This window comes from Somniosus microcephalus, chromosome 5 (genome assembly GCF_052327205.1).
Source record: "Somniosus microcephalus isolate GS21.2 chromosome 5, FLI_Smic_1.0, whole genome shotgun sequence".
In the NCBI taxonomy this organism is placed as follows: domain Eukaryota; kingdom Metazoa; phylum Chordata; class Chondrichthyes; order Squaliformes; family Somniosidae; genus Somniosus; species Somniosus microcephalus.
In genome coordinates, this window is record NC_140991.1 from 11,734,763 (window position 1) to 11,749,132 (window position 14,370).

A 14,370-nucleotide genomic window follows, 5' to 3' on the forward strand; every position below is an offset into this window, starting at 1 on the left:
TCAATCCCCTCAGAATCTTATATGTTTCAATGAGATCACCTCTCATTCTTCTAAACCCCAGAGAGTATAGACCCAATCTACTCAGTCTCTCCTCATAGGACAACCCTCTCATCCCAGGGATCAATCTAGTGAACCTTCGTTGCACCCCCTCTAAGGCAAGTATATCCTTCCTTAGATAAGGAGACCAAAACTGTGCACAGTACTCCAGGCGTGGTCTCATCAGAGCCCTGTACGATTGTAGCAAGAGTTTCAGTATGAGTGCTACAATTGGCCTATGGGCTAGGGAGGGAAAAATCAGCCAGCGTTCATGCGGCAGATATCCTTGTGCACTTGTGTGAACCTCAAGGGCTGAATTTTGCTGGTGCTCAGAGTGCGGGTTTGGAGGCGGGTCTGCTGTCAAAATCACAAAGAATGACAGCGGGTCGGTATCCCGCTGTAAACCCGCCTCCTTGTCAGTTTCCCAAGTGTTGGGTCTGTCATCCCTGAACAGACCCGACACCAAGCAGCGGGTCAGCCAAGTTAGATTGTTAAAAGCTTCTTAAAAAGTAGTTAAGAACCTTTTTCCCATGTACTTACCATTTTCCCAGGTTTTCAACGAGGTTCCCAGAGAGTGGCTATCACGTCAGGTAAGTATGTCGGGTTCTCAATGACTGTGGATTGCTGTGAATAGGTGAAAGCTGCAAAAGTGGTTTAAAACCTACCATTTCATAGCTGTTCACTTCCAAATCTTAGAAGCTGGAGCATTAATGATTTGGAACCCACTTTTGAGCTTTATGCACTTTTGAAGTGTTTGGAGTATTTTCTCTATCCACTGTCACCTCCTTGGAACAACCTATCTCAACATTGACAGATTACTTCTGTCATCTCAATCTCACCTACCATCTATTTCATCAGTATCGGTGCCCTTGAAAAAATCTCACCTTGGTCCTCAGAATCTCAACACGATCAGCCGCCAACACCAGCATCACCGGGCACACCAGCAGCACCAACATCCACACCAACCTTCTCCGCAATCAACTGATGTGTGGACACAGGGCATCATCACCCATGTACATTGCTGCCCGGGAGGCCAGCGATGGCATCACCATGTCCAGATTTACTTCACTTGATGCTGTACACCCTGGCTGCCAGATGATGCACCAGGTTGGCACCACACCAGCACCATACAGCATCCCTACAATGTTCAAGCCATTCCTTTCACACTCAGCACCATTGGCGGGGGGGGAGTTATGTCTCACCATTCACTGGAACTCTAAAACATTTCCAAAGGCACACACAAATCTGTCCAATAAGGCAGTATTGAAAACAAAGATTTCAATGCTTGATAACACATTAACAGACACTTTACATGAATATTGGTTAAAGCACACAAGTGCCTACCTTTGCGTGTTGTTAGTTTGAATGATTGGACAAGGATGAGGGTGAGTGTGAGGGGTGGCTAGTGAGATGGGGAAGTGATAATGTAGATAGAGAGGGATGGGTGGAGGTGCAAGGTAAGTTGGTGTGAGTAAGGATGTGCAGGAGTAGGGTCGGGAAGGCAGAGTGATGGGGATGTAATGAGCAGGATGAGGCAGAGTGTGGCTTTGCAGTAACGTTTTGTGATCTACTGAGATCATTGAAAGGCTTGCGCTTCCTGACAACATCCCTGCTTGTGCCCTCCTGTGTAATGCGCAACCAGGCTGCGTTGGTCTCCTGGGGAGGTGTCTTCTTCCCATTGGAAGGGAAGAGAACCTCTCTGTGTGCTGTGACTCTCTCCATAAACATATGGAGGGAGTAATGGGAGAGCCTGGGTGCAGCCGTGCACCTTTGTGCAGTGCTTGTCAGTGTTTGCAGCACCTCAGTGCTGTAGGACACTGACAGCACAACTGGTAAAATGATTGTGGTCCCTTTAAGGAAACCGGCTGATGACGCGTCGTCAAATGACATCATCAGGCCCGCTTCCTATTAATTGGCCGGGAACCTCGCAGGGCGGGCTTAACAAGCCCCATCAACAGAATATCTTGTTGGAGGCCGGGATCGACACAGATGCAGGGTCCCCACACGCCACGGACGTCACCCGCCCCAGACCCGCCGAGGTTGGAAAAATCCAGCCCAAGTGTGGACGGGATCGGACTTCACGATGTCCCTCTGTATGGTGGCATTCCAACACTCGCATATTAATAACGGTCTCTTGGGCTGGGTAATGAAAAGCAACTGTGACCCATGGGACCAGCGAGAAAGTTAATGGGGGGGAAATTGAACCCTGCTGCACCTGTTTTGGCCGCAGAACGCCCCCAATTTCCCAGTGCTGTCTGCCACACCCCAAGAGCACCTGAAATATGTCTGATGCCATATTTGGTCGGGTGATATTCAGGCGACCCTGGTGGTTGCCTAGTTTATTAGGCCTGTTGCATGTTAATGAGGGGACGAACACTGGCTTCAGGACCTCTGCCGGAAATTCACCGCCACTATGTGGAGTGTGTGCCGGGTCTGCTCCACTCAGTTTTTTTGTTTCTTTATTCGGCCTAACAAGTGGCCCTTAAGTGGTAAAGTTAAAATTTTTGAAACTTACCTTAATGTGGAGCCAGAAGGAGCGGGGGAGCGTCTGCTGGCTCCACACCAACACTGCAGGCTGCTGCCGACCCACGCTCCTCTCCCCCTCCTCGTCCCCAGGACCTACCAGAGAACTGCTGCCGGCGTGGCAGCGACCCACATTGGAGCTCCGGAGACCGGAGACCTGCCTCTGGAGGCCCGACAGGTGCCCACAGCTCACCGGGAATATTAGGATGAGGCCGGAGGCTCGATTCTGGATGAGCCTCAGACCTCCACCTTCTGACACACGCTCTAAATGTTTCAGGCCCGAAAATGGGCTGAAACCAACTTCCACCCTTCAGATGAGGAAGGAACAATTTGGATGTGAAAAAGTGAAGAGAATTTTTCATTTTCTTTTAAGGTCGGATTTCCACGTACATCTGGAAATCCGTGTAATGTTTGGAAAGGTGTAGAAGGAAAATACAAGTAAAAATTAGCAATGCTAATGTTCGCCTAAAAGGTTAAGCCGTCTTTTTTATTTGAGAGACTGATAGAGTTGACGTACATTTCCAGCATTTTTTTTTTAAGTTAAAAAGACAGAGGAAAACAAAAGTGTTTAAAAAAGAACCAAATGTACACAAAGTACAAGAAAAACTGGTGGGAAATAAGCTGGAGGAAATCTAGAAGGAACGGGGGGGGGGGGACGATTTGGTGAGAAAGATTAAATTTTAAAAATGCAGAGATGAAGCCAAGGAAAGAAAGAAAATTAAAACTGGACAGAATGGAGTGGAATGTTGTTTGGCAGTGACTGGGTGAAGTATTGATTTGTACTTTTCTAAAGTCAGAGTGACAATTTGTTTACCTCCAATAACTTATCAAAGTAAAGCCAGGTGACTTGGGGCATACATGGGTGGAGTAAGTTGACCTGGATTGTGTTCACTATGGGGATGTATATGCTTTAAAATCTGTTAAAAAAAATAAAAAATTTCACAAAATATTTATTAATATGTAATTGAAATGTATATGTTCAAGGTGAATGCTTATTTTGATAGCCCACAGAGATGGGTCTCTCACTATCAAAGTGAGATCTGCAAACCTGGGAGTTTCCTTTTAGTCGTGAAATGGCTGACATCATTAATCTTTCCCTGGCCAATCAAGAGAGAGGGAGAAGGGGGGGGGCATTTGCCACAAGGTTACATATAAAACTCATCAACTTTAGCCAGTGGCCATTTGAATCTCTTTGCACAGAAGTACTCAAGGTTTTGCTCAATAAGCTTTGGTGTGGACGGGGTGGAGAGATCCTTTCCCTTTTTTTTGTTTGCTGCACTATGCTGACGTTGTCTTTACTGCTCCCTGTACTTTTAGCTGCCCTAAAGCAGGCAGCTTCGCTGGGAAATGGATCTCTCTTTATCACTGAACAAGAGGTCTTCAGGAAAGTGGTGGATCTCCTGGTCCCAGGAGAAGACATTCTGAGTGAGACTGCTGTCATCTCTTTAATAAGTGTCTTAGGGAACCGTGTGCAGTGTTCTGAGGTGTCGTGTGAAAAGGTAAATGCAAGGCTTTCTGATCGTTGAGTTTAGAGGACAAACTCCACCGCAGGCTGCTGGTGCCACCTGAAGGTGGCTTTAAGCACTAACTCAGCCTTTTGGTCGATGTTTTAAATTACAGAATATAATAGAAACCAGTAGGATAATCAAACTGTACACTTTGTTATAATAGTGTGAATTAAGAGCCTGCAACTTAATTTCTGTTGTAAAGTTTTATATATATATAAATGCATACGTATTCTGTAAATGGGAACTATTCAGTTCTACTGAGATGAAAAAAAGCACAAGTATTTAAGAAGGGGTTTTAGAGAATTTTCTCTTCTCAAATGTGTGCATCGTGGTCTAACTTCATTAATCCAAAATGGTCCTTATTAATCGGCAGGTGATGGCAGGTGGGGTGGGGGGTGGGGGTTGTTCTTTATCAGAGTTTCACTTTTCTTATTAACAATAATGGAACAATAATGTCCAGGCCTTGGAGAGGGTGCAGAGGAGATTTACTAGAATGGTTCCAGGGATGAGGGACTTCAGTTATGTGGGGAGACTGGAGAAGCTGGGGTTGTTCTCCTTAGAGCAGAGAAGGTTTAGGGGAGATTTAATGTGTTCAAAATCATGAAGGGTTTTGATAGAGTAAATAAGGTGAAACTTGTTTCCACTGGCAGGAGGGTTGGTAACTAGAGGACACAGATTTAAGCTAATTGGCAAAACCAGAGAGGAGATGAGGAGAGATTTTTTATGCGGCGAGTTGTTGTGATCTGGAATGCACTGCCTGAAAGGGTGGTGGAAACAGATTCAATAGTAACTTTCAAAAGGGAATTGGATAAATATTGAAAAGGAAAGATTTGCAGGGCTATGGGGAAAGAGCAGGGGAGTGGGACTAATTGGAGAGCTCTTTCAAAAAGCCGGCACAGGCACGATGGGCCGAATGGCCTCTTTCTGTGCTGTATGATTCTCTGATTGTGCCAGGATAGACCAGTGCCAGATAGAAAATTGAGAGGCCTAGAAGAGGTGACGTTGTTTGAATACAAAAGCTTGATTTTATTTCTTCGAGCGTTTTCCGTTAATGCTCAGGGTGTTGGTATGGAAGCGAGATGGCATCACCTTTTAACTTCATTTTAAAACATAGGCCATACGCTAGGTTTTCTCGTAACAGGCGGTTATTTCCACACATCAGGTTGTTGAGTAACTCCCGAGCGATAACAGCATTGCACCCTAGCTTCACAACTGGAAATTTAAAAAAGCATTTATTTCACGGGAGCGGAAGGGAGAATTATGATTATTGCACATTACTGAGTATGAATTGTTGGGAATTCTCTTTGAAGAAGTCAGTGGAAATGAACGCGTTCGTTCCACAATATCACAAAGCATTTGCCGTGTAGCAACTGTGGAAACATGGCAAATAGTTCGGTGGTTAGTAGAGAGACGAGGAAAGCTGTGGTGGGGAAAGAGATATTGGAGGCTGCAGGCAAGAAAGGAGCCGTTTGCTCAGCCCTGGGAGATCTGAGTGAAGGAAGGGAGAAAACGTGAAAAGCCAGCAAGGAGTAGTGAGCCATGGAAGGAAAGGGTGACATCATTTATATCGCTGAAACTAATTTACACTCGAAACTACTCACAATCTAATTTGTTTTGTGATTTTGTTCATTCACTAGTAAGTCAGGGCAATCGGATGGAATCTGTCAAACCTTTGTAAACTAGTTGATAAAACAGCTGCTTGTTCAAACAGCAACGAGAAGCCCTGCAAGCAAGCCTCTCAAACAATCAAATAATCAGTTTATGGTAGTTGCCACTGGATAGGTTTCTGGTTCCCAGGCATGGTAAGAGGCCGGGAAACTGATTTGTCAATAAATCAAAAGCCCTGTTGACAAAATTGGTTGACAAAAGGTTAGCAATGTTTTAACTTTCCGCAGTTGAAGCTGGTGCCAATAGCTTTGTGACTACTTGTCATTCTCTTGGGTAGTGAAAGGCCATTTCTCACTTTGTTTGAGCAGCAACTGCTCTATTTAGTGAGATCATACTTCCACTGTGATGTTAACCTTGAGAGATGATAGAATGAAAAAGGAACCCCACAGGTATATTGTGGCTCCTTACCAAAAGCTGCCCAGATTGATGTCTGGAGTCAATCTAATAAACAAACGTTGATGTTACTATGGCCCAGCTTGTTTCTATGTATTGCTAGTGTTTAACCCGTTAAAATTGTCGGTTTCCTATTTAAGTTATTTTGGACAAGTGTCTATCTAAACCTAAAATACCTGAGAAAGACATTGGTTGTACCCTCGGTGCTTACTTCTCAAATATTCGATGCAGAGCAAAACCAGGAGTTGCCCACTCGGTCTGAATTTAAAGACTGAAAAGTCACCAGTTGTTGTCTACATACATAGTTATGACCTATAAATAGAAATAAAGAACACAAAGGTAAATACAGGTGAGTGAAGCCATTCAGCCCATCCTTTATATAAACATATGATCTCGACAAAGTATTTAACTGCCTCCCGAGTCTTTGCCTCCATTACCCTTTGCAAAGACCATTTCAGGTATAAATCATTCTTTGCATGTCGAAATCCTTCTTAATCCTGATATACAAATTTACCAATTTGTACCTGTGTACCCTTGTCCTGAAGTTGTGTTTTAAGGGGACATAGGTGCAAAAAGAGAACTTTTAGCTCCTAGTTTTAATGCTTACTTCAGGGACAGTAACCGCCAATTACTTCCTTCACTGCACCATTGGCGGCCGTGCCTTCAGCCGCCTAAGGCCCTGAGATCTGGAATTCCCTCCCTAAACCTCTCTACCTCTCTCTCTTCCTTTAAGACCCTCCTTAAAACCTACCTCTTTGACTAGACAACAACTGGTGACTTTTCAGTCATCAAATACCGACTGTCTTTCTTTGGCTCGGTGTCAACCATTGTCCGATTATGCTCCTGTGCAGCGCCTAGTGACGTTAAAGGCACTATATAAATGCAAGTTTATACAAGTTAAAGTATCAAAAATTTAAGTTATGAGGAAACGCCAAAGAGGTTGGGCTTGTTTTCTTTAGATTTTCAAGACAATGAAGGGAACTGACTAATCTGATCCAGGCACATTGCTGAGCTGGGGTGCTTGTGGACAAATCTTTGAAGGTGGCAGGTGAATAAAGCATAATTAAGTGGAAGTGTCAGCTGTGGCTCAGTTGGTAGCGCCCTCTCCTCTGAGTCAGAAGGTTGTGGGTTGAGCACAAAAATCTAGGCTGACACTCCAGTGCAGTGCTGAGGGAGTGCTGCACTGTCGGGGGTGCCGTCTTTCAGATGAGACGTTAAACCGACGCCCCGTCTGTTCTCTCTGGTGGACGTAAAAGATCCAATGACACTATTTCAAAAAAGAGCAGAGGAGCTATCCCCGGTGTCCTGGTCAATACTTATCCCTCAATCAATCTCAATAAAATAGACTAACTGCTCATTATCACATTGCTGTTGGTGGGAGCTTGCTGTGCGAAAATTGGCTGCTGCGTTTCTTGCATTACAACAGTGACTACACTTCAAAACAAAGTACTTCATTGGCTGTAAGGCGCTTTGGGATGTCCAGTTTTCATGAAAGGTGCTATATAAATGCAAGTCTTTCATTCTTTCTTTCATATGAGATCCTGGGCTTTATAAATAGAGGCATAGGGCGCAAAATTCGGTTATGCCCCGTTTGGGGGTGGTAACCGAATTAGCGCTGGTCATTTAGCACCCGGCGCAGAAGTACCGCCCCGGCTGCTAAATTTGGCTTACGGCCCCGGAGAGGAAGTGGAGCGCCCAAGATGTTGGGGGCGCAATGCGCCACATGGCTGCAGCCCGGCACCAAGAGGTGGTGCGGGGCTGCGCAATGGCGGTCACGGACAATGTCAAGGGCCGCCATGAAGGGCCGACCTCCCAAAGAAGAAAATGGCGATGTGGATCGCAGCCACACCTCCCCTTTAAATACTGGCCCGCGGGCGGAGGTCAGCTTGGTTCGTGACCCGCGAGGCTCGCGTTGACATCGCCCATGGCAGCCTCGCGGGACGCAGCCAAATATCTGCCGCGGGGCGCTAAGGGGTCGCGTCGCTCGGCGATGACATCATCACCAGCAGCGCAGCGGCCTGGGGCTCTACCGGCGGGGCGCGGCGCTATCGGCTAGCGCCTCAGCAACGCCCCACCAAATTTCTCAGGAGGCACTATTATTCTCCCCCCCCGGGCCAAAACCCCTTTGCGCCCCGTTAGCGCCCCCGGCAGGCGCAAAGAAGCTGAATTTCGCCTCCATAGAGTACAAAAACCAGGAAATTATGCTAAACCTTTATAAAATACTAGTTTGGCCCCAGCTGGAGCATTGTGTCCAGTTCTGGGTATTACACTTTAGGAAGGACGTGAAGGCTTTGGAGTGGTTGCAGAAGAGATTTACTAGAATGGTTCCAGGGATGAGGGAATGCAGTTACGTGGATAGACTGGAGAATCTGGGGTTGTTCTCCTTGGAGCAGAGAAGGCCAAGAGGAGATTTGATAGAGGTGTTTAAAATTAGGAAGGATTTAGACAGAGTGAATAAAGAGAAACTGTTTCCAGTAGCTGAAGGATCAATAGCGTGAGGGCACAGATTGAAGGTGATTGGCAAAAGAACCAGAGGCAACAAGAGGAAAACCTTTTAAAAACGAGTGGTTAGGATTTGTAATGTACTGCCTGATAGGGTGGTGGATACAGATTCAATAGTAGCCTTCAGAAGGGTGTAAGGGGTTTTAGATCGCAGAGGTTTCTCTCTCTAGAGGTCTCTCTCTCTTGCACAGTAAAACCGTGAGTGGTTCGACCCACTCGCCCCTTAGATTCTGTACTCTGGTCTTTGGGGCAGGAACTACAATGTAGAGAAAACTCTTGTAGACCAAGTTTGATGAAACAAAATGAAATTTTATTGCATAAGGAAAAATATCAAATGCAAGCAGATAAGAGAGTACATGGGAGGGAAAAACACAAACAAATCATAACGACACAATACTAACTAAGGCAAATACAGGTATCTTATACTCTACAAAGATCATCATGAAATAAGGAAACACACGGAACATCGAGGGACAACTCATGTTAATTGTACCCTTAAGTCCACCCCCTTATTAAACCTATCTAGATCTGATTATGAAGGGCCAGAAACATGCTTACCAATCCAACTAGGAAGTACCAGGTTTTGAAAGCAAGTCTGTGTTTTGATCCCTTCAGGCGCTCCGTCTCCTCGTGGATCGTGGAACCCCTGTGAGCTGCGCCACACCTCTCTCCTGAGGTGGGGGTCAGGGCGGCTGGACAGCGGCGGGCCTGGATGTCGGCGGGGTCGAGGATCGTCGGCTCGACCCTGGTCAGAGGAGCCTTGGGCTGGTCTTCATATAGGTTCCTTCAGTTTAATTTTCATCCCTTCCCGAGCCGGAGTGGCTGGAAGGTTTCTTCTCTTGGGGTTTTATTTTTTTGTTTCTTCTCCCAAGTTGGGTCGATGGCCTCTCGTTTCGGCAATGGCCCGGGGATGGTCGATGATCTTCCGATGTTTTTCCCCGGGGCGGGACGCCGGCTTCGAACGGCCTTCTTGATGTTGGCTTAATTCTTCTTCCTCCTCCGATGGTGGAGAGGAGTTTGCTGATCTTCTCCCGAAGCGACTCCTCTTCACCCACTGCCACTCGGTCATGTGTCTCTGAGTGTAGCTGTGTCTCCAACTGTAACTGTCCAACTCCGACTCCTCCAATTATACCTTTTCTTCAGAGGCTTCCCCTTCCCGCCCAAAATCAGGTTAGTCTTTGTTTAACTTTTGGCGGGCTGGGAGCACAGTGGGGTAGTTATTATATTTTAAAATATTTTAGATGGCCGGTAAAGGCCCATCTCTGGTCTGGAATGACCTTCATTGTTTTTAATGTCCTGCTGATCTCGTTATCTAGTCCTTGGTGCTGTTCTCATAAATATGAAATTGTCCCCTTTTGTCTGGGTCAACATTTAGATGGCCTCTGTCTCCAGGCCGATCTTGACTGGATCTGCATCTAATCCATATGTATATGTGGGGGTCTGGTTTCGTTCTCTCAGAAACGGCTTCCAGAACTTACTGTGGGTTGAATCCACAAAGCTGTCTGAGGTTTCGCAGGAACCATTTAAAAATGTCCCAATAAGCCGGTCACGTGGTATGGCGGCCATTTTGTATGCCCCTTTTTCTGGGCTTCTTTTAAAAACAGTCTTTAAAATCATGGCCTCTTCTGCCATTTGACCCTTTATAATATAAAGTTCAATTTTGCGAATCCTACAAGGGAATAGGATAAATACTTGAAGGAGAAAAATTGCAGGGATATGGGGAAAGAGCAGGGAGTGGGACTGACTGGATTGCTCTTCAAAAGAGCCGGCGCAGACTTGATGGGTCTATGCTGTACTATTCTATGATTCTATGCTCACTATGGTGAAGCATTCAAATACCAGGGGATGCAGGTTAAATATGGGAAATTAGGAGCAAGAAGGGAAATTGGAAGAATGCTTTTATCCAAAGGGTAATAGGGTTCTGGAATAAGTCACAAGGTATGGTAACTACAGGATGCAGGTTGAATAGGTTGAAGAGATAATGGGGGTAATTTTGACTTTGTGTAATAGTATAAAATGGGTGATAGCGAATCGGCAGCCCGTTCCACATTGAAGTCAAGGGAAATAACAATCGGGAGAGATGTAAAACAGGCTGTCGATTTGCTATCACCTGTCTTATAGTATTGCACAAAGTCAAAATTACCCCAATTAGTTCATTTCTGGAGAGATAAGGGATTGAGAGGTAGATGGAGAAGGCAGATAGTGTGGAGGGGGCGGTGGGGGGGGAGCTGTGGGAGCAGGGGGGAATGAGCTATCAAAAAGAACTCAGCTCATTCAGACTAATGACCTTAGCAAAAAATATAAAAACAGATAGTAAGAGTTTTTATAGTGGTTAGCACTGTTGTCTCACAGCGCCAGGGACCCGGGTTCAAATCCGGCCTCGGGTGACTGTCTGTGTGGAGTTTGCACATTCTCCCCGTGTTTGCGTGGGTTTCCTCCGGGTGCTCCGGTTTCCTCCCACAGTCCAAAGATGTGCGGGTTAGGTTGATTGGCCATGATAAAAATTGCCCCTTAGTGTTAGGGGTTACGGGGATAGGGCTTGGGTGGGATGGCTGTCGGTGTAGGGACTGGGTGCTAGGGTTTGGATGATCAGCCATGATCTCGTTGAATGGCGGAGCAGGCTCGAAGGGCCGAATGGCCTACTCCTGCTCCTATCTTCTATGTTATCTATGTTCTATGTCTATAAAAAGAAAAAGGGTGGCTAAAGTAAATGTTGGTCCCTTAGAGGATGAGACCGGGAAATTAATGGTGGGAAATATGGAGATGGCAAAAACACTGAATGAATATTTTATATCAGTCTTTACAGTAGAAGACACTAAGAATATCCCAACACTGGACAAACAGGGGGCTAAAGGGGGGGAGGAGCTAAACACGATCAAAATCACTAAGGAAGTGGTACTCGGTAAAATAATGGGACTCAAGGCGGATAAATCACCTGGACCTGATGGCTTACATCCTAGGGTCTTGAGGGAAGTGGCGGTAGGGATTGTGGATGCATTGGTAATAATTTTCCAAAACTCCCTGGACTCGGCAAAGGTCCCGGCAGACTGGAAAACTGCTAATGTAACACCCTTATTTAAAAAGGGCAGTAGACAGAAGGCTGGAAACTATAGACCGGTTAGCCTAACATCTGTGGTAGGTAAAATTTTGGAGTCCATTATTAAGGAGGCAGTAACAGGACATTTGGATAATCATAATTTAATAGGACAAAGTCAGCATGGTTTTATGAAGGGGAAGTCATGTTTGACAAATTTGCTGGAGTTCTTTGAGGAAGTAACATATAGGGTGGATAAAGTGGACGTAGTGTATTTAGACTTCCAAAAGGCATTTGACAAGGTGCCACACAAAAGATTATTGCTTAAGATAAAAAATCACAGGATTGGGGGTAATATTCTGGCATGGATAGAGGATTGGCTATCTAACAGAAGGCAGAGAGTTGGGATAAATGGTTAATTCTCAGACTGGCAATCAGTAACTAGTGGTGTTCCGCAGGGGTCAGTGCTGGGTCCCCAACTCTTTACAATCTATATTAACGATTTGGAGGAGGGGACCAAGTGTAACATATCAAAGTTTGCAGATGATACTAAGATGGGAGGGAAAGTAGTGAGTGAGGAGGACATAAAAAACCTGCAAGGGGACATAGACAGGCTAAGTAAGTGGGCAGAGATTTGGCAGATGGAATACAATACTGGAAAGTGTGAGGTTATGCACTTTGGCAGGAAAAATCGTAGAGCAAGTTATTATCTTAATGGCAAGAAACTGGAAAGTACTGAAGTACAAAGGGATCTGGGGGTCCTGGTGCACGAAACTCAAAAGGTTAGTATGCAGGTGCAGCAAGTGATTAAGAAAGCTAATGGAATGTTGGCTTTCATTGCTAGGGGGATAGAATATAAAAATAGGGAGGTATTGCTTCAGTTGTACAAGGTATTGGTGAGACCGCACCTGGAATACTGCGTACAGTTTTGGTGTCCATACTTAAGAAAAGACATACTTGCTCTCGAGTCAGTACAAAGAAGGTTCACTCGGTTAATCCCGGGGATGAGGGGATGGACATATGAGGAGAGGTTGAGTAGATTGGGACTCTACTCATTGGAGTTCAGAAGAATGAGAGGCGATCTTATTGAAACATATAAGATTGTGAAGGGGTTGGATCGGGTGGATGCGGGGAAGATGTTCCCGATGATGGGTGAAACTAGAACTAGGGGGCATAGTCTTAGAATAAGGGGCTGCTCTTTCAAAACTGAGATGAGGAGGAACTACTTCACTCAGAGGGTGGTAGGTGCATGGAATATGCTGCCCCAAAAAGCTGTAGAAGCTACATCATTACATAAATTTAAAACGGAAATAGACAGTTTCCTAGAAGTAAAGGGAATTAAGGGTTACGGGGAGCGGGCAGGAATTTGGACATGAGTCTAGGTTCGGATCGGTCATGGCCCTGTGGGTAGCGGAGCGGGCCCAGGGGCCGTGTAGCCTGATCCTGCTCCTATTTCGTGTGTCTAATTCTGTTAGATTCAGGAGATGGTTCTGTGATGGTGGATTGGCGGTTAGGATCAGATCAGCCATGATCTTATTGAATGGCGGAGCAGGCTCGAGGGGCCGATTGGCCTACTCCTGCTCCTTTTTCTTATGTTCTTATGTTTCCTGTGCTTTACATTTGTTTGTTCATACCACACGGATTGAGAAGTTATGTGCTATATATAAGCTGGCACCGTGTGTGAATCAGTGCCACATTACACTTTGTCATTGTTACTTCCTTTTAACTTTGCCATATTATCAAATTTACCAAGCATGTTAAAACCTCCCAAACCACACATCAGGAGATTATTCATGTTCAATGACTAAGCAGTTTTCTCAGTTATCAGCAAGAGATAACTAGAAACTCATAGGTTGCTAAAAAATCTCAAGTAGCTCTCCCAAAGTCTCAATGGCTCCGATTTTAACTCTCTACGCCTGGCGGAAACTAGGCAGAGGGGGTGGGGGGCGGGGCGGAGACAGTTAAAATGGAGCGGGGACTCACCCAATCCTTTCCTGATCTGACCTAACCGCCTGCTTTGATGTGAAAGAACTAGCTGTGTTCCATTGTACAGATTTTTTTTTACTTGATTCAGCAGAGCAGTATTAATTGCTGAGGTTGTCTGATAATCTCTACAAATTGTAAAACAAAACATTTAAAAGCAGGAGTTTGAATTCTTAGGAAATCTGCAGCTTGGTAAGAATGAAAGGATAGGTTTTGCTCTCTCCTCAAGGGGCACTGTAAGTTCGTGCAGAAGCTGGAACCATTCTTGCACAGGGTAACAGACCCATTACAGACTTTCTCAGTGTCAGTTATATTATGTATTGTACTTTTATCATTTGCCGATTTTTACACTTCATAACTATGATTTAACTGTAAAAATATTAATTGCTTTGCTCTGTTAACATCTGGGTCTGTATGGTAATATCAAAGAGAGTTTGGTGGTGTAGGGTGAGACATCAGATCCAGCAGGCAGAATCTTGGCAGGTGGGGAACTTCAGTACACACCTGTGCGAGGACAGGGTGTAAAGGTACATCATTCGTATCACATGGGGCAAGGTCTGCTTTGGGGAATTGCTGTTAGACCATTGAGTATGGTTCTGCAACAACCAAAAATTGTAACACATGTTTCGGATCAATGTTGTAAATTAATTTCAGGATCCAGATAAAAGTTATAAAATGTGTGTGCTTTGTTCACTCATTTTCCACTGCAATTGATTCTTTGAT

The 14,370-nt window shown here is 45.2% G+C and overlaps 1 protein-coding gene across 1 annotated transcript in view; it reads left to right on the forward strand.

The window, feature by feature from the left end:
• Positions 1-3,748: 3,748 nt before the first annotated feature.
• Positions 3,749-14,370, forward strand: part of slc39a4 (solute carrier family 39 member 4) — an 83,338-nt gene continuing 72,716 nt past the window's right edge. The window contains exon 1 of the mRNA XM_085987321.1: positions 3,749-4,058. Within this exon, the coding sequence (XP_085843447.1) occupies positions 3,840-4,058 (219 nt within the window). The 5' untranslated portion in view covers positions 3,749-3,839. The remainder of the gene's footprint in view (positions 4,059-14,370) is intronic.